The 23,695-nt window shown below is 42.8% G+C and overlaps 1 protein-coding gene across 1 annotated transcript in view; it reads left to right on the top strand.

The window, feature by feature from the left end:
- The window catches only part of abca1b (ATP-binding cassette, sub-family A (ABC1), member 1B), a 37,115-nt gene extending 14,607 nt beyond the window's left edge, over window positions 1-22,508 (top strand). The window contains exons 9-50 of the mRNA XM_079352658.1: window positions 339-428; window positions 3,346-3,586; window positions 4,023-4,162; window positions 4,396-4,512; window positions 4,761-4,955; window positions 5,611-5,816; window positions 6,343-6,519; window positions 6,623-6,845; window positions 6,957-7,178; window positions 7,492-7,696; window positions 8,051-8,164; window positions 8,281-8,455; window positions 8,905-9,036; window positions 9,387-9,664; window positions 9,749-9,966; window positions 10,425-10,500; window positions 10,587-10,837; window positions 11,243-11,294; window positions 11,389-11,511; window positions 12,780-12,928; window positions 13,075-13,199; window positions 13,442-13,540; window positions 13,695-13,884; window positions 13,972-14,066; window positions 14,172-14,204; window positions 14,301-14,406; window positions 14,629-14,703; window positions 15,018-15,187; window positions 15,319-15,496; window positions 15,597-15,712; window positions 15,811-15,955; window positions 16,066-16,189; window positions 16,549-16,678; window positions 16,895-17,021; window positions 17,118-17,180; window positions 17,298-17,404; window positions 18,845-18,986; window positions 19,122-19,256; window positions 20,476-20,579; window positions 20,685-20,777; window positions 20,987-21,230; window positions 21,323-22,508. Of these exons, the coding sequence (XP_079208784.1) occupies window positions 339-428; window positions 3,346-3,586; window positions 4,023-4,162; window positions 4,396-4,512; window positions 4,761-4,955; window positions 5,611-5,816; window positions 6,343-6,519; window positions 6,623-6,845; window positions 6,957-7,178; window positions 7,492-7,696; window positions 8,051-8,164; window positions 8,281-8,455; window positions 8,905-9,036; window positions 9,387-9,664; window positions 9,749-9,966; window positions 10,425-10,500; window positions 10,587-10,837; window positions 11,243-11,294; window positions 11,389-11,511; window positions 12,780-12,928; window positions 13,075-13,199; window positions 13,442-13,540; window positions 13,695-13,884; window positions 13,972-14,066; window positions 14,172-14,204; window positions 14,301-14,406; window positions 14,629-14,703; window positions 15,018-15,187; window positions 15,319-15,496; window positions 15,597-15,712; window positions 15,811-15,955; window positions 16,066-16,189; window positions 16,549-16,678; window positions 16,895-17,021; window positions 17,118-17,180; window positions 17,298-17,404; window positions 18,845-18,986; window positions 19,122-19,256; window positions 20,476-20,579; window positions 20,685-20,777; window positions 20,987-21,230; window positions 21,323-21,475 (6,138 nt within the window). The 3' untranslated portion in view covers window positions 21,476-22,508. The remainder of the gene's footprint in view (window positions 1-338; window positions 429-3,345; window positions 3,587-4,022; window positions 4,163-4,395; window positions 4,513-4,760; window positions 4,956-5,610; window positions 5,817-6,342; window positions 6,520-6,622; window positions 6,846-6,956; window positions 7,179-7,491; window positions 7,697-8,050; window positions 8,165-8,280; window positions 8,456-8,904; window positions 9,037-9,386; window positions 9,665-9,748; window positions 9,967-10,424; window positions 10,501-10,586; window positions 10,838-11,242; window positions 11,295-11,388; window positions 11,512-12,779; window positions 12,929-13,074; window positions 13,200-13,441; window positions 13,541-13,694; window positions 13,885-13,971; window positions 14,067-14,171; window positions 14,205-14,300; window positions 14,407-14,628; window positions 14,704-15,017; window positions 15,188-15,318; window positions 15,497-15,596; window positions 15,713-15,810; window positions 15,956-16,065; window positions 16,190-16,548; window positions 16,679-16,894; window positions 17,022-17,117; window positions 17,181-17,297; window positions 17,405-18,844; window positions 18,987-19,121; window positions 19,257-20,475; window positions 20,580-20,684; window positions 20,778-20,986; window positions 21,231-21,322) is intronic.
- The last annotated feature ends 1,187 nt before the right edge of the window (window positions 22,509-23,695 follow it).

Genomic DNA, 23,695 nt, shown 5'->3' with positions numbered 1-23,695 from the left:
CGGACTGTGAGAACTCAGACACACACACACACACACACACACACACACACACACACACACACACACACACACACACACAGGTTTATTTAAATAGAGAAGCTACTGATCAAAAGGGAAGAGCACCATAAAGATGTTCAGTGAAGAAACAGGAGAAAGAAACGCAGTGTAAGACGAATGAACAAACTGTAAAGTTAAAGGTTGGATTCAGTTTTTTATTTGTTTAGTTTTCAATGTGAAGTTTTAATTGATGTTATAAACAGAAATAACGTCTGTTAGTAAATCATAATTCAAACTTTAAGTTGAAGCTGTAACCACAAAACTGTCCCTGTATCTCTTAGAGGGACGTGACCTCCGACCCCGCAGCTGTCCAACAGGTCGCCATGGCAACCAACAACCTCCTTGATAGTCTGGGTTCTCTGGCTGTGGAGGTAAGAATCACACCACCTCATCTGACACCTCTGTGATGTCACAGATTCGATATCAAAATTTAAGTTAATGGACCAATCATCAATTTGCTAGGTAAACGAATAAAGCGAAGGATACGCTAGAGGCATGAGGGCCTCCACAACACCAGACTATTATACTTTTAAAAGTCAAAACCATATTGACTGATGCCACCTCAACAGTGTTTTTAACAATCAAAACAGTTGTTTAATCTTCAAAAAATGAGGACAAACTCCTGCACACTGTCTGAATTGCACAACAACATGGGCAACTTTTTGAGAAGTGGGTGGAGTTGGACCCACAGTTTATGTGGGTCCTGATTAAAGGCTCTGCAGCTGAACAAAGACCCTCAGCAGGTTTTTCTCTTCAGAGTGCACAAACAGGCAGACTGCGATCAGAGTCACACTGAGACATTATGATGGAGTGACACAAACACACAGAGTCAGTGTGTGTGTGTCTCAGTCAGAAGTTTGTCTCTATTTAAAGACCTGCTCGCTGAACTTTTATCCTAAATACAAAACAAATCCAAAAAGATTTTAATGTTCCTAAATTAAAATGAAAAATTTAGAAATGTCTTGGTTATAATGATCAAAAATAGCAGACAAACTCCTGCACACGGTTTAAGGAGAAGTAATGGTTCTCTCGCTCCTCTTCCCGGGGCCTTTTTGACTTCTGACGTCTGCAGCGCTGGCTAGAAGTGTTCAGTGTAAAGTTTAGCTTATTGTCATATCCATCTTCTGTTTTCTAGTTCTCTTTACATTAAAGATAGTGACATTCGATTACCTTTGTTCAGGGGGATTTATAACAGGCTGTGATTATCGGAACAGTGTGCTCTTTAAACTGGTTATCAACCAATCAGCATCAAGCATTCATCACAGCTGTGTTTTAATAAATGAGACAAAAGTTCAAATGAACAACAATTAGACAGTCAGCACAAACACTGCACTGTTAGACCGACCACAAGGTCCTCTCTCTCTCTCTCTCTCTCTCTCTGTGTGTGTGTGTCAGAGCTCTTGAGGACAGTGGAGGTGATAACCAGGGTAAAGTTCAGTCAGAATGACCCACTTTGTTGTTTTTCCCCCTAAGCTTAGGTTGACACGCACACATGCACCCAGAATTGAAAACATGTGTGTTCATAGTTTCATAAAATAATTGCATTAAACAACTGTTATTTTTTGAAGAGGTGTTACAATCAAGACTGTCTGTTTTACTTCAGGTTATGAACTTTATTTTGAAATTCTGGTTGTTGTTGCGGTTATGTGCTTATTTCTGACCCAATTTAATTTGTTACATGGAAGTTAACTTTAAAGAAGCAATGTGTTGCTGCAACTTCTCTCCTGTGACATCACACCACAGATACTTTGCCGTGATGAATAACTCGATTTGTGATCTTAAAGCTTCAGAGTGAAGTGTTCACTCATCAAAAACAATACATTTAGCTTTTCTTTATTCCAGAAAAACGACAACATTGAAAACAGACTATCCAACATTTCTCAAAGATAAGACACACTTCCAATCCATCGTAGATTAGGATGACAACACAGCCTGTTTCACTGCTTCAGGATGAAGGACTCCACTGGAAATTGTAGAATTTTGTAATACTTTTTTATCATCTCTGTTATTATAATGATTGATGGTATGAAACTAGTATCTATTTTGTTTGTTTTGAACTCAAACCATATCAAAGTTTAAAAGTCTGGTCTCAATACTAATTCAACTCTGGCAGGAGAGATATGTCTGTGGAGTGTCATTAAGACCCTCAAATAATGAAAGCTAGAGCCCCACAGGCACAGTCACTGGTGTTCTGCTCTGACATTTGATGGCGTCTTAGCTTTGCGTTAAAATCATAAATATTTAAGTTTATAAAACATAAATTTGTTCTTTCATTGTATAACCTTTCCCTCACTGCCTCAGACTTTCACTTCTGCAGAAGTTCCAGTTTAACCGTCGGTAACCTCTACCTCTTCCTCTTCCTACACCTCAAGCCGGAGGAAACATGTGACACACACACACACTCTCCACAGAGTGTCAGCTGGAGTCACTGGAGTTCATTATTATTTTCTTAAAGTCTCAGCTGACTCTGCAGAAAAACAAAACGTTCCACATGCAAAGGATCAGAACTTTTTTTTCTCTATTATCCAATAAAAATCTTTCAGCACCGACTTTTAGACAGGTTATCTGTATATAAAATAATATTACTGTTATCTTCCTCTCATGGAGTATAATAGTTACTTCAAGCAGTTTACAAATAAACTGCAGCTGTCTAAATCGTTGTCTGCAGCTTCAATTCAAAGAGGGATCATCAAGCTTGTTCCTCCCATAAACATCAGTATTTTAATGCTTACCATCTAAACAACATTATCGTATTGTTTGTTTGTGTCATTATTTAAAAGGATAGATTGTGACATAACGACAAAAGTAGAACATCAGTCACAATCACATGAAGGTAAAGTCATCACTCTGGCAGATTTTAAATGAGTCAACATGACGTCATGTCTGACTTTTATCGTCAGCCAATTTTAACTTAGTCAGCTTTTTTAGATTTAGTCCTTGGCCAACTTTTTTTTTTTTTTTTACCTTGTATATTTTTAGTCTAGTTGTAGTCGACAGAAACGCAAAACATTTTTGTTTTAGCCATTATAAAGTCATTACATTTAAGCCAACTGCTATGGGGGGGGTATGCCTTTATGTAGAGAGAGTACAGAAGATAGAGTCAGAAACTGGGGAGAAAGAGAGTAGGAAATGCCATGCAGAAGAAGAACACAATCTAAGGCTACCTGCATATGGAGGATTATATCCTCTGTACACGTGAGCGTGCACCAACCACGAAGCTTACAACTACAGTTTAAAAAACCCTGTGCGTCATTGAAAGTTATCGACCTCTCAGTGTCTGTCTTTCAGTTGGCAGGTATGAAGAGCTGGATCGACCTGAGGAATGAGATCGTGTTCCTGATGCACAACGCCACGTCGTCTCCTAGCACCATGTACAAGGCGGTATCCAGGATCGTCTGTGGTCATCCGGAGGGCGGCGGCCTCCAGATCAAGTCTCTGAACTGGTACGAAGACAGCAACTACAAGGCTCTGTTTGGAAACCACAACAGCAGCGATGAAGAGGCGGCAGCGCATTACGACAACTCCACCAGTAAGTTTACGTTCAGGGGTCGGGGCTTTCTGTACGGGTTGTGTTGATTTAAGTGTAGTACCCTATAAATCTTCATTCTAACAGTTTACTAATATGTGTTTCTTAGAGTTCTCAGTTTAACGGAACACAGGAAATAAATCCCATTTCTGTTTATTATTAATTAGAAACTTATTTGTAGTTCTTTGTCCTTAAAGTTTGACCAGTTCCCGCTGGTCAAAGAGGTGTTTCTTATTTTGAGACCAAAGACAGTTTGTTTGAATGTTTAAATGTGGCTGCTGTTCATGCCAAGCAATGGCTACAACTTGTCCCTCCCTCACTTCCTTATAGACGTTACATTAAGCAGCTCCGTTTTGTAACCATAGCAACAAGTCATCACCAGCAGATGCTTATGCGGAAATGTAATGTTTGTGTGTGTGTGTGTGTGTGTGTGTTGTAGCCCCGTTCTGTAACAGTCTGGTCAGGAGCATGGACTCTAACCCGATGTCTCGGATGATGTGGACCGCCGTGAAGCCTCTGCTCCTTGGAAAGATTCTGTACACGCCCCACAACCCCGCCACCGCCAAAGTCATCCATGAGGTATGACATCACTTCTTTGTAGGCCAGGCAACCTGTCTCACCTTATATTACCTGTGTCTAGCTGTTTGCCTGGGTCTCACCTTTATCCCTCCTCACCAACCTCATCTCATCTGTCACACCTGTCTCACCTTTGTGTCTGCTGTTTCACCTGTGTCTCATTTGGGTCTTATCGGTGTCACCTGTGTCTCACCGGTCCCGTCTCACCTGTCTCTGTGTATCTGTGGTCCATTCAGGTCAACCGGACGTTCCAGGAGCTCGGTGTGTTCAGGGACCTGGGAGGAATGTGGGAGGAGATGAGACCAAAAGTCTGGGACTTTATTGAGAACAGCGAGCAAGTGGACCTGATCAGGGTAAACAGGGCGTCCCGCAACTCCCCTAGACCTAAAATGTTTTTAAAAACGTTATTCTCATTTTTTTTAAAGAGTTGTTTGTACCTTTTATTTTTTCTTTCGATCTGTAGATTGTAGTATTTTCTCACAGGTTCACATTTTTTCTTCTTTTTTTACTGTAACCAATAGAATCACAGAATTAAATGTTACCACCTCTAGGTGCGTCATCGAGGTTTAATTTAACTGAATAAAATCCTTCTGTGGTCCAGACTCTGCTGAAAAACAACGTCACCGCCAAATTCTTCCACGGTCAGCTGACCGACACTGATTGGACCGTTGCAGACATCTCCAACTTCTTGTCCAAGAAGGCTGAGGACCCCCGGCCTCTGGGCAGCTCCCTCACCTGGAGGGAGGTGTTCAATGAGACAGACCAAGCCATCATGAGCATCTCCCGCTTCATGGAGGTTGGTAATTAATCCTCTCAACCCTAAACCAAGAGAGCAGTGATTGTCTTTCTGCTCCCTGCGATTTATATCTGAATTGTTAGTTATCTATGATTTAAGTACTTAGATTAAGTAAACCTTTTAATAGAAAATTTCTTAATACAATGAACACAAATCAGGCTCATCTAAAACGTTCTGAAAATTGGAAAATTAACAAAAACAAATTTAACTCCAAGTTATTTAAACAGAATATTTTTGAATTTTCCATATTGTCATATTTCTGAGTGTTAGTGTGAAGTCTCATCTGTCACAGAAATACATATATTCATGTTTCATATTTATTAAATCTGTACTTTCATGTAAGGTTTCGAAGGTATGACTTCGCTGTCAGAGTTTTATTACATGATTTAAAAGGATTGTGATAATGACGATCTCGTACATGAGTTCTGTTTTAAAGGGTAAAGTCAGTAATTTCCATCAGAGGTAATTGGAATCACTGGCGTATTATCATTGGTGTTTGGTTGTCCTGATACCAGAATTATAATCTTTATAGTCTTTTTGTAGTTATGTAAAATGAGTGAAGATTTGTATTTATAAAGTGTTGGTGCTTAATACGGTCGATTATTAATATATATATATATATATATATATGTGTGTGTGTGTGTGTGTGTGTCAGTGTGTGAACCTGGACAAACTGGAGCCAGTCTCCAATGAGGAGCGTATGGTAAATCAGTCTATGCTGCTACTGGAAGACAGGAAGTTCTGGGCGGGGATCGTCTTCCCTGATATCGACCCAAACGCCACTGAGCTGCCTGCGAAACTCAACTACAGGATCCGCATGGACATCGACAACGTGGAGCGCACCAACAAGATCAAAGACGCGTGAGGATACACACACATTAAAATGTTCCTCAGGGATATTTACATTCCTGCATAAAAAACATGTGTGATTGGTGTGTTAAGAATATTTATGGAGACCAACATCATGTCCCCATAATTTACTCAAGTCAGGTTCTTGGTTTCAGTTAATAACTAAGTAATCAGTATAAAAAACATGTTTTTGTCTTAAAAAAAGATCATCCTGCAGCTGGTTAGCTTAGCATAATGCTTCGAGTCAAGACGATAAGCTAGAATGATAGCAGTGGTAAAAAGCCAGTTAGCAATAAAGCCCACCTCTTTGCCTGTTACTAGGTTACTAGGAAAGTTAGTTTGAAATGGCAGCCGCCAGTGTTGGGCTTCATCACTTCTCTTCAGAAATGAGTTGGTGACACCACTGACCTTACGTCCATATTTTATACAGTATATGACTTGCAACAGAAGTTAGCTGTGTGTCTGATCCTTTTTAACCTTTAGCAGCTTCTCACCGGTCAGGTTCAAACTAAGAGGACTGTCTGTTTTTACCCTTCAGGTACTGGGACCCGGGTCCTCGTGCAGACCCCTTTGAGGACATGCGCTACATCTGGGGCGGTTTCACATACCTGCAGGATGTCATTGAGCAGGGCATCATCCGAGCAGTGACGGGCACCAAGGAGAAGACAGGCGTGTACATCCAGCAGATGCCGTATCCGTGCTATGTGGACGACATGTAAGACACCACACATGTGATCTGGTTCTGGTTTCTCTTTATACTTCTGGTTGTGACTCCGCCCCCTCTCTATATGGTCCTGATTGTGCCCCCTGTGTGTCAGATTCCTGCGGGTGATGAGCCGCTCTATGCCTCTCTTCATGACTCTGGCGTGGATGTACTCGGTGGCCATCATCCTGAAGAGCGTTGTTTATGAGAAGGAGGCTCGTCTAAAGGAGACGATGAGGATCATGGGTCTGAATAACGGCATTCTGTGGTTCAGCTGGTTCATCAGCAGCCTCATCCCTCTGCTGATCAGCGCTGGGCTGCTGGTGCTGCTGCTCAAGGTCAATACACACTCACACACCCGACGATCCAATGCGACACAGGATCTTTATCATACTTTTCTGATAAACAGAATTATTTCATTAATCTGTGGTTTGGTTTCGTCGGTACAGAAGGGGGACCTGCTGCCCTACAGTGACCCAGGGGTGGTCTTTCTCTTCCTTGGCTCCTTTGCTGTGGTCACTATCATGCAGTGTTTCCTCCTCAGCACAGCGTTCGCTCGTGCTAACCTGGCGGCGGCTTGCGGCGGGATCATCTACTTCACACTCTACCTGCCCTACGTCCTGTGTGTGGCCTGGCAGGACTACATCGGCTTCGGGGCCAAAGTTTTTGCTGTAAGACTTATTGTTGTCATGAATCCAGAATTTAAACATCAATAAGATAGGAATTAAAAACAACAATACCTGTTTGTTACAACGTTTTTAATTACCAAAAGTTGCAGACAAACTCCTGCACATGTTTGGAAAGTTCGATTGTTGTCAATCAGTGAATAAAATAACAGATCGTATTGTTTTAAAACACATTTGTATTGATATAAGTCAAAGGATGGAACATTTTGTCAACCTTAGTCAGACCACCACACTGACAGTATGTGACTGTGACGCTGTGCTGTCAGAGAGAGTCACACTGCCTCCTCCTCACCCTCAGAGCCTCCTGTCCCCCGTGGCGTTCGGGTTTGGCTGTGAGTACTTCGCACTGTTTGAGGAGCAGGGCGTGGGGATCCAGTGGAAGAACCTGGTGTCCAGTCCTCTGGAGGAGGACGACTTCAGCCTGCGCACCGCCATCATCATGATGTACTTTGACTCCTTCCTGTACGGAGTGCTCACCTGGTACCTGGAGGCTGTGTTTCCAGGTGAGTGCTAACATTTCACAGACGTCTGATTGGCTCGTTTAAACAGTCATGTGACCCTAACAAACAGATCATACTCTGATGGACAGTAGGGTGTAGAGTGAATGTTTTACACTTTTTTACAAACATGATTGTGAAGCCTTCTTGATCCAGTTCTCACTTAAGTTCATCACCATGTGTCAGCTGCTCTCTGTGAGTTCAATCATAGTCTAGTTTGAACATAATTATAATCTGAGGACAGAGTTGTAGTCAGAGCGCTAATGTTACAGGAAGCTGATGTTCACTCTGATTATACAAATAAAGCAAGTAGACAATAACAAACTATATTTAAAGTCTGTTCTGGTCTGTGTTTGTCAGGTCAGTATGGGATCCCTCGGCCCTGGTTCTTCCCCTTCACTAAGTCTTACTGGTTTGGTGAGAAAGACGGAAAATCAAACAAGGTCCCTCTAAACTGCAGAGGAAACGCAGAAGGTGAGACTGCAGTTACACACATTCACCACACAGTGATGATGGAGAACAAACAAAGCGCTAGACGCAGACTTTTACGAAAAAAAAGAGAGTTCCTGTAACCTGTATTTCTGTCTCAGCCGTGTGCATTGAGGAGGAGCCAGCTCACCTGGAGCCGGGGGTCTACATCGAGAACCTGGTGAAGGTTTACCGTCACGGTAAGAAACTAGCCGTGGACGGACTGACACTCGGATTCTACGAGGGACAGATCACCTCGTTTCTTGGACACAACGGGGCCGGAAAGACCACGACCATGTAAGTACAGCTTGAAACTGATACAGATACACAGGTACAGGTGACACAGGTACATGGGTCTTTGTTTCTGTGGTCGGTACAGAAACATCCACAGAAACAGACACAGGAAAGAAAATTAAACCAATCCAGCCCAGAGACCAAAAAAACCTCCTAGGACTTTGAGTGTGGATACCAAATCTTATGCTGACCTAACTTTTTGAAACTGGTTAGATCCATCCATTGGTATTAAATTCTCGACCTGGGCAAAGTCAAGGTCAGTTTCCAAGCTGTGACTAAAGCCCGGTCATTATTGGGGAACTGTTGCTTGTTTACTTTTCCCAAAAATGATTTCCTGTGCACTGCACTCCACAAATATTAAGCATTCACATTCCCTGTGTTTGAGCGTCATTTGTTGCATTTTTCCCACTGTAATTCCAAAACTTTTAAAACACGCATTTCCGCCCCTGCAGGTCCATCCTCACTGGTCTGTTCCCGCCCACCTCTGGCACCGCCTACATCATGGGCAGAGACATCCGGACGGAGCTGAGCGCCATCAGACAGAGTCTGGGAGTGTGTCCTCAACATAATGTCCTTTTCAGCATGTGAGTGCTTCATCTCCCAGTTCAGACATATGACAGAGCAACATATGACTGTATTCACTGACTGTGTTCGTCTGTTAGCTGTGTGTGAGAACATAAGTAGTGTCACAGGGGCCCCCATTCCAGGACCACTGCTGATATTAAGACTTGTCCTATTAAATTTTGTTGGTTGATGTTTCTTTTTCATAGTTAAGAAACTGTTGATGTCTGGACTGTTCTGCTGTTTGTGTTTCTCACTTTGTGTTGTACTGTGGACGTTTTGCTCTCCTTTAGGCTCTGACCTGTTTCTTCAGAATGTTTCAAATAAACACATTAACTCAAACTAACATGTCTGATCGTGTTGCCCCCTACAGGCTAACAGTGGAAGAGCACATCTGGTTCTACGGGCGTCTCAAAGGTCTGTCGGAGGAACAGGTGAAAAGTGAGATTGAGCAGATTCTGCTGGACACTGGGCTGCCGCACAAACGCAAAGCCAGGACCAGCGCTCTGTCGGGTGGGATGCAAAGGAAGCTGTCAGTGGCTCTGGCCTTCGTTGGGGGGTCAAAGGTCGTCATTCTGGACGAGCCCACAGCTGGGGTGGACCCATACGCCCGCAGAGGGATCTGGGATCTGCTGCTCAAGTACAGACAAGGTTAGTTTTAAAAAAACCTTAACCTGTGATCATCTGATCTCTTCTGCTGCATCTCAGTCTCACTTCCTGTCCTGCACCCCTCAGGTCGCACTATCATCCTGTCTACGCATCACATGGACGAGGCTGACATCCTAGGAGACCGGATCGCCATCATTTCTCATGGGAAGCTTTGCTGCGTAGGCTCCTCCCTCTACCTAAAGAACCAGCTGGGGACAGGATATTATCTCACTCTTGTCAAGAAAGAACCAGAACCTTCCATTAGCTCCTGCAAGAACTCGTCCAGCACAGTGTCTATCAACAAGGTAACACACACACACACAAACAGACTTCCCATATTTCACACACACACACACACACACACACAAGTGTGTTCCATCCTGCTCTCTTTCATTTTTGTCCAGCCAGGTTTTTTATGCTTATACTGTGAGTGGATGCTAAACTGTAGTGATGCAAAATAACCGACTGGTATTCATACTACAGTCCAACTTTGTGTGCAGTAGACAATAGATAGGGCAAACTTTTTTAGATAGTAGTATGTAGTAGGCTGTTTCAAAAACACCACCGGTGGCTCCTTGTGGCGCTGCAGCCTCAGTTTTGAGCTGAACCCTCTCTGAACAGACCCCATCTGTTGTTGTGAGCATATACTGGCAAAAGTATAAACGCAGAATTTTTACAGGAGTGTTAAGGGGAAAAAGAGTCTGATATTTGGGCCAATTCAGTGGTAAAAGTTCTGTAAATGTGTGTATTGTGTATGTTGTAGGAAGAGGAGTGCGTGTCTGTCAGCAGCAGTGACGCTGGACTCGGCAGTGAGCATGAAAGCGAGGCTGCAACCATCGGTGAGCTTTCTGTCCTTTAGGTCAGGACGTGGGGGGCATTCGATTCTTTTATGTCTGGGTGGCTCTGACATGTTTGTGTCCCTCAGAGAATGGACCTGCGGCGTCTGTCTGTGATGTCCCCCTCGTCCAACCTGATGTGTCCGTGGTCTCCAGTCTGATCCTGAGTCACGTCCCTGCCGCGCGCCTGGTGGAGGACCTAGGACACGAGCTGACCTACGTGCTGCCATACAGCGCCGCCAAAGACGGGGCCTTTGTCCATCTGTTCAAAGACCTGGACCTGAAGCTGCCCGACCTGGGCATCTCCAGCTACGGCGTGTCCGACACCACACTGGAGGAGGTGACGTCTTGTGACTTCTGTTTCCTGAGGTTTTAATGTGGGTCGGTCTGTGGAGTACAGCATGCATGACGCTACTTCCAATTTAGATCCAGTTCTTTTAGTAATATTAGAATCAGGAAGGAAAAAAGAAAATGTGGATCTATTGTGAAGGTAGTCTGATGCTATAGCAGCAGAACCAGAAGCTAATCAAAGCCTGCAGCCTCTCCCGTATGCCTCTGGGAACGTGACTGGAATATGAGTCTAAAGGAAAGGTGTTGATACTACTTTTAGAGACTGTAGGCAGGCCTGCACCCTGGGACCAAAATGTTCGATATGGGTAGTAAGGCAATCAGAGAAACAAACTGATGACAAAGGAACTACAAACATTAAATCAAGAAAATAATTTCATAACTTTCTGTTTTGTAGATTTTCCTGAAAGTAGCTGAAGATAATGGAGTCGACACTGAAGTGCCTTCAGGTGAGGGTTGACCTCCGACTGTGACATCATTCAGTGTATTCATGTGTTTGTGACAAAGCGATCCAAATGTTTGATTTATTCTATGTGTGTTCAGACGGTACACTTCCTGTTCCAAGACGGAGAAGGACTCATGCCTTTGGAGGAGGAGACCATCAGAGCTGCTTGAGACCCTTAACAGATGGCGACAACGAGTGCAATGAGTCAGACGCAGACCCTGGTACCTCACAAGTTACCTTACCTTTAGGATTGTCACCATTCCAGAATGTCAAACTTTGATGATTCAAGGAAAAATCAAATGATATTAACACCCGTTTGAAACCAATAAAACAGAAATAGAAGTCCGAGACTCCCAAAATTACCGTAAATTCCGGACTATAAGCCGCTACTTTTTTCTCACACTTCGAGCACTGCGGCTTCTACTCCGGTGCGGCTAATGCATGGATTTTTTATGGGGGACAATGAGCTTCTGCCGCAAAAACATTTGACTTCGTCACGTCGGATCTTAATATCAGTCATTTTGCGCTTCATGCACGCACCCTCATCATGGAAAACACACGGAGAAATACATATGATGCAGCTTTCAAGTTAAAGGCGATCGACCTGGCTGTCAAAGAAGCTAACAGAGCTGCTGCACGTTAAGATGACACTGACAGCGACAACAGAGACTGAGGAAGTGAGTAATGAAGTCATTCTGAGGCAGTGAATGGATGGACTTTTTCTTGTGAAATATATTACGGTCATCTTTTTCATCAGCCGTGTTACAGACACCGTCGGCTAGGCTTCGTATTGTAACGGTTCATGTTGTAAAGTCAGTAGTTGATAATGTGTTCATAATTCCGATTATGTGGAGAGTCAGTGAATGCACCAGCGAGAACGTGTTGAGTGGCTGTATGAGACAACGCTGGGGGAGAGAGTTGGATTGTTGCGGCAAGTTATGTGTTGTTCTCTGCTGTAAACGGCGTGGTCACGGCCGACAGTGATCGGGTTATTAAAAATTAATATTTGAACGCTCTCGTCGTGCTTTAACGTCCGTACGGACGCTACAGTATTTGCGGATGTTACCGGTAGCCTACGTCTGTGTAAATAGCTCTTGTTATAGCGTGGACACCTGCGGCTTATAATCAAGTGCGGCTTATATATGTACAAATACATTTATTTACTTATTTTTAGCCGGTGCGGCTTATATCCAGGTGCGCTCAATAGTACGGAATTTACGGTAGTAATTTATTGTTTTTAGTCAAACATTGCAGGTAAACTCCTGAAAACTGTTGAGAGTGCATAAAACACATTAGCAACTTTTCCCTCAATGTCTAAAGTTTTAGAAAATTATTCCTACAAATCTTATGAAGTTACCACTCACATGAAGAGCTCCTGTTTCCAAATATCTATTTTTAACTCATTTTATTCTGGAGGCATCATGCTGACATGCGTTCTTTGGTGCTAGCGTTAGCATAGCTAATGTGTATGGTATGTGACATATCTCAGAGTGCAGGGAGACGGACTGGCTGAAGTGTACGGAGGGTAAAGGCTCCTATCAGGTGGATGGGTGGACTCTGAGGAGGCAGCAGTTTGTGGCTCTGATGTGGAAACGCTTCCTGTACGCCCGCCGCTCCAGGAAAGGCTTCTTCGCTCAGGTACGCAAAACCCCTTTAATCCTCCATGCTGACTTTATAATTATATCACATCACACAAACTATATATTATAAAACATGTTATGTCAAGTGAATATGATTTATATGCTTATATTAACAATATTTTATTGTATATAATGTGTTTCCAGATTGTTCTTCCGGCGGTGTTTGTGTGCATTGCTCTCGTCTTCAGTCTCATCGTTCCCCCATTTGGAAAATACCCAAGTCTAGAACTGCAGCCCTGGATGTACGAGGACCAGGTCACCTTCATCAGGTACACACCCATCCTTACCTGGCTGTCATCAACTGTCCTCAACTTCCTCACCTGTCCTCACCCTTACATGACCTCGCTGTTTGTAAAGTTACAAACCTGTTTTCACCTTTACAAATCAGTCTCCACCTGTCCTCAACTTTCCACACCTGTCGTCAGCCTAACGTGTACTCGACTCTCACACTGTGCTATATTGTGATAAAACTGTATTAAAGTGTGTGTGTTCTTGTCCCTGTGTGTGTTAGTGACGACGCCCCTACAGATGCGCATGTACAGAAGTTATTGAACAGTCTCCTCGACCCTCCGGGCTTTGGGACTCGCTGCATGGATGGACACCCTATCCCGTAAGAAACCCTAATATTTAAAAAATGATTCAACATGACGATAATTTTCTTTTCACCTGCTTGTATAAAATGCGAACAGCCAGTGAGAGAGAACAAGAACAGAGACAAACTTTAGTTATTAATACACCCCCCCCCCCCCCCCCCCGTCTCCCAGAGAGGCACCCTGTACGATGGGAGACGAGGACTGGACTCTTCCTGAGGTCCCTGAAAGCGTTCAGCAGCTGTTCAGCTCAAACAACTGGACAATGGACGACCCATCTCCGGCCTGTTTCTGCAGCTGTGACGGGAAGAAGAAGATGCTGCCCGAGTGTCCTGCCGGGGCCGGAGGACTGCCCCCCCCTGAGGTCAGTCACCTGACGCGTACCTAGAATTTGCAGGACTTTACTGTGTGTGTGTATTCACAAGTTGTGTGTGTATGTGTGTGTTTTCAGATGAAGCTGAGTGCCTCAGACAGTCTGCAGAACCTGACGGGAAGAAACATCTCAGACTATCTGGTCAAAACATACGCTCAGATCATCGGCAAGAGGTGAGGCAACCTGCACCACATGTTCACATACATTCTGCACTGCAGGTGCACACGTGCTCACAGACAGGTGTTCATTTGGTGAATCATTGTCTTTGTTTGTTTCAGTTTAAATAATAAAGTCTGGGTGAATGAATTCAGGTCAGTCTTTAATTCTCTTTTCTTTTAGTATGAAAATACTGATAGTCTGTTTCTGTCGTTAACCTTGCGTATTGTGTCAATGTTTCTTTTCTGCAGGTACGGTGGCTTCTCATTGGGTGCCAGGAGCACTCAGGTTCTCCCACCTGCCAAAGAGATTGATGATGCCATCAAGCGAGTGAGGAAGATCTTTGAGCTCCAGAAGGTGAGAGAGAGAGAGACACTGTCATCTGAATCAAGCCAATCACATACAAGCTGACCAGAGACTTTTAATAACTGATTATAAAATGTTGAATATCTTTATTTTAATCAAACAGCAGAATTAAAATGTAACTGATGAAGGTCTGCTGTTGCGATGAAGAGGTGAAGCTGTGTGTCTCAGCCTGAATAACGCACACACTTTTTTAACACACGCACTGTGTTTCAGGGAGCGGCTGCTGATCGGTTCCTCGACAACCTGTCTGGTTTTATAAACGGTTTGGACACGAAGAACAACGTGAAGGTGAGAAACTGCTGACAGGAAACAGAGCTGTAAAACTGATTAAACTTTGTGACCTAGAGATATCAAATCTATTAGAACAAGATAGTCCCATAAAAACTTTAGATATTATAAAAGAATAAAACCCTCGTATGCAATATGAGATAGCTCTTATAATCCTCTAGTTAGATGATAAAGTAGTACGTGTGTTTACGATGTCTTTATATTTGCCTGTAAACAGATAAACATATGAATGAATGTGTTTGTATAAATGTGCACAGATGAAAGATGATCATTGATGACAGTTTTAACATGTTGATGTGTTTCTGTGTGGTCAGATCTGGTTCAATAACAAAGGCTGGCACAGCATCGGTGCCTTCATCAACGTCATGAATAACGCCATCCTCAGAGCTAACCTGCCACCAGGTACGGACCCCAGCAGGTTTGGAATCTCTGCCTCTAACCACCCTCTGAACCTCACTAAGGAGCAGCTGTCCCAGGTTGCACTGTGAGTGTACACGCACACACACACTCGCATAAACACAATATCTATGCTTAGAGATGTGAGAGGTACACAAAGACACAGACGCACACTGGCAGGTAACGTGTATCTGACTCCTCCCCCTCCTGTGTCTCCAGGGTAACTACCTCCGTGGACGTCCTGGTGTCCATCTGTGTGATCTTCGCCATGTCCTTCGTCCCTGCGAGCTTCGTCGTTTTCCTCATCCAGGAGCGTGTCAGTAAAACCAAACACATGCACTTCATCAGCGGCGTGCAGCCGCTGCTCTACTGGACCGCCAACTTCATTTGGGACATGGTGAGACAGGAATCAAATGCACCCCATTCTCCTGCAGACAGCCAGGTGGAGTCCCTTAGTGTGTGTGTGTGTGTGTTCATCATGTTGTGTGTGTCTGCAGTGTAACTACATTGTTCCAGCAACGCTCGTCATCATCATCTTCATCTGTTTCCAACAAAAAGCCTACGTGTCCTCCACAAACCTGCCGGTGCTCGCCTTGCTGCTGCTGCTCTATGGGTATTATTATTGTTGTTGTTGCTGCCAGCTGATGGTCTCCTCCAGTTGTTTTGTTTGCATCTTTCTCACCTCCTGTCCCTGTTTTGTTTTTTTTGTAGCTGGTCCATCACTCCTCTGATGTACCCAGCCTCCTTCTTCTTTAATATCCCGAGCACAGCGTACGTCGTCCTCACCAGCGTCAACATCCTCATCGGCATCAATGGCAGCATCTCCACCTTTGTCATGGAGCTGTTCGGAAACAATGTGAGTCACCATGGAGACGCCTGCAGTTTTAATGTGAAACTCAGAATCAAGATTTAATCTGAAGTTCCGAGTTAATCTGGGGGGTGTGGTTTATAACTCTGTGTCTGCAGGAGATTGGAGGAATTAACGACATCCTGAAGAACGTCCTGCTCATCTTCCCTCACTTCTGCCTGGGCCGAGGACTCATCGACATGGTGAAGAACCAGGCCATGGCCGACGCCCTCGAGAGATTTGGTACAAACAAAGTTTCAAATGATGCCCAGGTTTATTTTCCCTGAGTTTACTAAGGATGTGTTCATACTTTAGACAAAAGTCAGGAAAAATTTCAGGATGAAAGTAACCTGAATCAGATTTGTTTGCTGCTATGTGACTCAAATCTTTTTGTTCATAACAGTGTTAACAGCACAAGTTACATGGAATCTGATCTTTTTAAATGAATTTGGGATACTTTCATAAGTGTATCCAGATCAGTTCAAACAGGAGTCTGATACAGGCCACATTTTAAATGCTATGTGAACAGCAAAAACAGAATTGAGCTTTGAGGCTTTGTGTGTGCATGCAGAACCTAATGAGTGTTATTTTCTGTCGTTCAGGTGAGAACAGGTTCCGCTCCCCTCTTGAGTGGGACATGGTGGGAAAGAATCTGTTCGCCATGGCTGTGGAGGGCGTGGTCTTCTTTATCATCACACTTCTCATCCAGTACAGGTTCTGCATCAAACCAAGGTATCCCCCTGCCTCCACACACACACACTAAACACACACACCAAACACGCACACACACACACACACACACACACACACTAATTCTTTCTGTTATAAAGTCAGCTGTTGGAAAACAAATATCAATATTGTATTGATTTCCAGGTGAGGGAGCATAACGGTGATTGGATATAATCTTAATAATAATAATACAATTTCACTGTTTGTGTTTGTGTGCAGACCGATCAGCAAACTCACTAAACTGCCTCCCTTGGGGGAGGAGGATGAGGATGTCGCCAGAGAGAGACAGAGGATCGTCCACGGCCTCGGACATGGAGACATCCTGGAGCTTCGACAGCTCACAAAGGTACACAGGCTTCATATGTTGTTTACCTGTACACAGATTAGTTTCTGTTTCCTGTGAAGTCACTAAGATGCTAATTGGGTGAATGTTTTCCCCCAGGTGTTTAAGAGGAAGCAGAAACCAGCTGTAGATCGCCTGTGTGTGGGGATTCCTCCTGGAGAGGTGAGCCTGACCACCTGCACACCACTGCTCATCAATAATCATAATCATCACCTGTACCCCTGATCACATGATCATCCTGGTCAGTTATTTGTTCTCACGATGTGTATCTGTGCTCAGTGTTTTGGGCTGCTCGGGGTGAATGGAGCTGGGAAGACGACCACCTTTAAGATGCTGACAGGTGACACGATGGTGACGAGCGGCGAGGCCTTCCTCTCCGGTAAAAGGTGAGCTATGAGCTGATTCCTGTAAACTGATTAACTCTGAGGATTAAAAAAAACAACAACTTAAAAGTTCATGTCAGGGTTTCACAGAAACGAAAACATTCAGTCAGCTCAGGTCAGAGCTGAGGAGACCCGGTTTCTTCATTATTTTTAAGAAGAATTAAATTCGCTAATATTTTACCAAATATAATTTTATTGATTATTCCACTCAAGAAGATGTTTAAGTGTTTGAATTGAAGGGAGGGCCTTGTATAATGAAATGATTAAAATAAGCAATGAATTACGATGAATCACTGAATTTCAATAGTTAATCTGAACTTCTTATTTTGAAAGAGTTTTTCTTACCTTTCATTTTGAACTTTTGTGCACTTTCTTTTCTGCAAATCACTTTTGTTCTAAATGTAGGGAAGTTATTATGTATCTAAGTGTAGATATAAACACCTGAAGAGAACAGTAAAAATGAGAAATGTTTAATGTCACCAGGTGTGGAAAAACTTTCCATGTGGTGGAAAGCCACTCAGAGACGCAGCAGGATTTGTTCTTTTCTGTCTGTGACGTAACCTACCACTAAACGACAAAACAGAATGTGATTCTTGTGATTAAAAAAATATGTATGCATTGTTATTTATTTCAGACTTTAATTGCATTGTGATCAACACATGCTGACAGCCCTAATGTGTACTTATGTAGTCAAACACAGGTTGTTTCATTCAGCGGGTGACGACAAGGTTGTCAACATACCTGGTTTTTAAACTTATACAGTATATGATTCTAGTATGATATCGATACCTGTTTGATATCAGGGCAAATAGCAACAACTGCAGGCAATCTTAACAAAAACAATGTTTTAACTGAAACATTTTTCATTATATATCTGTCTTCATTATTTATCCTCATCGCACAGATATTCCTGGAATAAAGTACAGTATAATCCATCCAGAAATTCCATATATGCCTCTTTTTTAATGAAATTAGTGTGTATATATGTGTCTCTCTCTCTCTCTCTCTCTCTCTCTCTCTCTCTCTCTCTCTCTCTCTCTCTCTCTCTCTCTCTCTCTCTCTCTCTCTATATATATATATATATATATATATATATATATATATATATATATATATATATATATATATATATATATTTAAAGCCTTGTGTGTTTATTGACAGTGATCAGCTGATTTTGTCTGCGCCGCTTGTTGTGTTTAATCTGAGCTCAGCTGTTCTGGTTTGTTCCTCGTTAAGCGTATTAATTAAAATGAATCACACAGACGTGTTTCTTCATCTCTTAATCTCACGGCTACAGCAGGTTCTCAACCTGCGGCTCAGGGACCCTGCAGGGCCACAGCACACACAGAGAGGGTCCTCTTTTTCTCTGTCGTGTGTGTGTGGAGTGTTAAAGAATTTAAGAGCCCAACATAACGTGTGCATGTTTTTTTGTGTTTGTGCAGCATCCTGCGAGAGATCGACGAGGTGCATAAGAAACTGGGCTACTGTCCTCAGTTTGACTCCATCAACGATCTGCTGACAGGTAGAGAACACCTGGAGCTGTACGCCGTGCTCAGAGGAGTCCCCGAGAAGGAAGTGTGTGACGTAAGTTTCAGTCAACACACACACACACAGAGTGCATATACCCACGGTATCATACACTACACTCGAGGCCACATGAGGACAATTGAGATAATGATGATGATGATGATGATTGAGATGATGGTATTTGAATGACAGGTGGCAGAGTGGGGGATCAGGAAGTTGGGTCTGGTGAAGTACTCTGATAAGAGAGCAGGAAGTTACAGCGGAGGAAACCTGAGAAAGCTTTCTACAGCCATGGCTCTGATTGGTGCTCCACCTGTCGTCTTCCTGGTAACCACTGCGCACACGCACACACACACACACACACACACACACACACACACACACACACACACACACACACACACTCACACACACACATGCACTTTATTTGACTAAAATCCTAAAACAGAGATCCACAAACTTTTTTTTTTCTTTTTTACACAAATCACATTATTAGTGTCTATCAGAATATTCCCACAGTGGCCATTTTTCTCTGACATCACTCGGTGTGTGGAGATCAAATGTTTCAGCTGTTTGAAAGTTTCATAAACACGACTAAATCTAATAAACAACATCCTTAACATGTTAGATACTGTAAGATAATTTTTATTCAAAAAACTAAAATTTAGTGTTACCGAATGTGGGGTTTCACGCTACCAGAGTTTTAGACTTTAAAAATTAAACGATATCGATACACATCTGATACCACAGTAACAGTTCTAGTCCTCGACCAACGCCTGCACAATGTATGAAGTCCACAAAATCTTTGCGAAATGTTTGTGTACTTTAGGCAGAGAGCAGCAGTTTGTGGTGTATTTTTTTACTGACTTACTTTTAAATAATATATAATTATTATAACTATTTTAAAGTTGAAAACCATGTGGTGTCAAACTGTGCCAGTCTCATATTGTGAACCCTGCATTGCGACACTCATCATTTTGGGAGTTTTGTGTCTCGATACATCCCTGGTGATATCACATCTTTTTAGTTTTCGATCAATAAAGCAGCAGTGAAAGTATAACTGTGTAACACTGTGTAACTTTGTATTTAATTGATTTATAAACGTCACCAGCGCGTGATGTCACAGGAAGATGGCTTCTGTTGTCAAATGGTGGGTGGAGGTATTTCTTTCTTCTGATTCCCTGTTTGAAACTCAGTGTGCTGACGAAGAGTTAAAGTTCTCTCGGTGCAGCTGTGTGTTTACAGTTACACAACAGCATCAGACCTCAGTCAGCCAATCAGAGAGCAGCTGAGGTGTTTACAGGCAGGATTTAGAGGTGGTGGTGGGTAATGTCAGAGTGTGTGGGTGTATAACAGAGGGGAATTAAAAGGAGCTGGTGCAGGTTATGAAGACAGAAGAAGACGGTAATAAGTTTAAACCAGAGAAGAAGAGGAAAAGTCAGAGAGAACGCAGGGATGCACCTCCTTCCCCTCCTTCTCACCTTCACTCTTTGCTTCCTGTTTCACCTGTGGGCCAACCTCAAACTGGCTGTCCTCCTCGTTACAGGACGAGCCCACCACTGGCATGGACCCCAAAGCTCGCCGCGCCCTCTGGAACTGCATCCACAGCGTCATCAAGGAGGGGCGCTCCGTCGTCCTCACCTCCCACAGGTGAGAGACAAACTCTGTCCTCACTACTCAGCATCGTCTTCCCCTTTCGTAAGGGAGGAAGGCCTTGTTGTTTTGTGGCATATACTAACTGTGTTTGTGTCTCAGCATGGAGGAGTGTGAGGCTCTGTGTACCAGGATGGCCATCATGGTGAACGGCAGGTTCAGGTGCCTCGGCAGTGTCCAACACCTGAAGAACAGGTAACACTAACACAGACCGTAAACGTAAATGTTTATTGGATCTTTTAAACGCATTTTTGCATAATCAGCTGTTTAATAAAATGAAATGAAACCAGAATCTCTGTGGTTTGCTCTGTAAGTGACACATCAGGTTGTAACAGGAAACACTGACGTTGGGGTTTCTGTCCTTTTAACATCCTCTTTCTAAAATCGTGTGATTTTTCTTGCAGGTTTGGTGACGGGTACACAATCATCCTGCGAGTGACGGGGCCTGATCCCGACCTGCAGCCCGTCATGAAGTTCATCGAGAGCGAGCTGGTTGGCAGCACGCTCAAGGAGAAACACCGTAACATGCTGCAATACCAGCTGCCTTCATCCCTCACCTCGCTTACTCACATCTTCTCCATCCTGGCCAAGAACAAGGACACGCTTCACATCGAGGACTACTCCGTCACTCAGACCACGCTGGACCAGGTATGAACGTCATACAATGTGTATGAAAAGGGGCGTGGCTCCGGTGAAATTTTTTTCTTTCTTGTTTTTTAATGCTTAATTGTATGTTTCAGGTGTTTGTAAACTTTGCGAAGGACCAGAGTGATGACTATCACTCCAAAGACGCCTCGGTGAGACGGAAAGACGTTTCCATCGAAATCCCCACTCTTCGCTCTGCCCCTGGGGCGGCTGAGGGGCATAGCTCTGTTAGCGAGAGTGTCATGTGACCGTGTGGTCATGTGACCGTGTGGTCATGTGGTCATGTGTTTAGGAGGACTCTACACCCAGCAGAGCGGATGCTCCCGCCCTCCTGCTGTGATGTCATAGTGCTTTAGAACTTGGTAGCGTTACCAGCTGCCTCATGCCAGTCAATGCAAACCGTTACCGTGTTCTCAGCGCGCAGCCGTCGTCGAACATGGGACTGTTAAGAGACACTTGAATAAGTTGTCGATTGATCGCTGCCAATCAGCTGATCAGGTCGAACATGAAGAACCAATCAAACATCAAGAGTGGCCTAAGAAGATTTTAAAAAAGTAGTTTGATTCCGTTTTTAAAGTTTTATTTATGTTTCTGTTTAATCCATGTAACATCACTGTTTTCTGTTTATCAGCCAATCAGTGATCATATGTTGATTTTATAGTTTTTGTAAAAAAGAGAGATAAAAAACAGATTTGAAGAGTTTAGGAGAAATACCTCATCAGCTCCTCACAGCACAACACAGTATTCTTTAAGGATGTAACAATACACTCAGTTCACAATACCATACCTTGTTCATGATACCATTGGATCACAACTTTTTTTAAGAATGATTTTATCACTAAAAAATATGATCCATTCATTTCAATCATCTAACAGAAAACCCCCCCAGAAAAAATCATTTTCCTAATGTTTCTTTGACATGTATTACTTTTTTTAATTTTCACGTGTTGGCCTCTCTTCAACTAATTACATTGAACACAGTAGCCAAAAGCTATATAGCGCCCTCTTCTGGTTTAAAAAGAGTATCTTGATGTATATGTTTCTCAGACCTATTGAAACCATCCTGTATCTGTTGTTTTTAATTTATCACAAGGTATCCTTACATCCTGAGTATTGAACATTCCTGCAAACAGCTGATCACCAATTGACTCCTCGATTGATTTTGTGGAGAGATCAGCTCTTCAGCACTTTAAGTGTTTGCACTGACGTGGTCGTTTTTTTTTTTTCAAGCTGATAAAGAGGAGCTGTTCCTGACCTTCAAAATAAAAGAAACAAATCTGATGTCTTCCGTGGTCTTTATTTTAACATTCACAAATTGTTGTTTAAGAAATGCAGGTATGTGTCTGACATCACAGATTATAATCCAACTGTGGTTTATTATTCAGATTCTGCTCTCGGGTTGTTAAATCAGAGTCAAATTATTAGTTATGTTACGCTTACTGGATCATTTTTTAAAAGGTGGTCAAAATGTTCAATAGCTCTATACCTTTTAATACTACATGTCTTAAACAATTACATTTATAAATTGTTTTAATAATGGATAGTTTTTTGTTTTGTTTTTTAAAAAGGAAAAAATGATAATTTTTCCATTATTGACACATGATTGGATTGGCACTAGAATCATACCAAAGTTCTGGTACGGTAACGACCATTGATTTTAAGGTATATAGATCAAACTGTGTAATACACGTTTCCTCACTCGAAAGTATCGGTCTACTTAACCCCCCTCTTTGTTCCTAATATGATTGATACTAACCGTGTGATATTTCCACAAATTCGAGTCTTCCCTGGGAAGTCTCTACAACGTCAATATACACGTCAAAAAGTTGTCATTTGTGAGTCAATCTGCCACCCTTTAACACATTTCATGAAAAACAATATCTTACCTGTGCCATACGTGATTTTATCTGCTTGACAACCAGATAAGTGCCGTCGCCCCTCTCTGGATCTGACCATCAAAATTATGCTATTTTAGATGAAAATCCCCACCCTCCTTTTACAGTTAATATTCACAGAATCTCTTAACTGTTTCAATTAAATTTCCCTCGGGACCAAAAAGTATTTATCTATATAAAGTTAGATTAATTGGTTAATGTTACCAGATCATGTTAACCTTACTTAATCTAAAAACAGCACCCATTAACTTTCCCTATTCATATTATGTGCTTATTACATCACATGATCAGTTTGCATTCAGAAATCATGTTTTTATTTTTGCTTAATCGTCAAACTTCTTACCACACTTCTCGGAGCATCGGCGCATTATGCTGCTCGGAAGCAAGGCCCAGCTGATTCAGCTTGCTTTTAAAAAGAACCTTTAACAAGTTTAAACAAGTTTAAGTCCAGATGGAAGGATGAGAAGGTTCTCTAATGCTGCATCCAGCTGTACTGACAGGAGGACTGGCGAGAGGACAGCGCAGTGCTGCTGCCACTCAAAGTACCAGTAGTTTCAATGTGTGTGTGTATGT

The sequence above is a fragment of the Symphodus melops genome (assembly GCF_947650265.1).
Source record: "Symphodus melops genome assembly, chromosome: 9".
In the NCBI taxonomy this organism is placed as follows: Eukaryota; Metazoa; Chordata; class Actinopteri; order Labriformes; family Labridae; genus Symphodus; species Symphodus melops.
The sequence above is the reverse complement of the archived record's forward strand: the minus strand, read 5'-3'. Positions and strand labels throughout refer to the sequence as shown.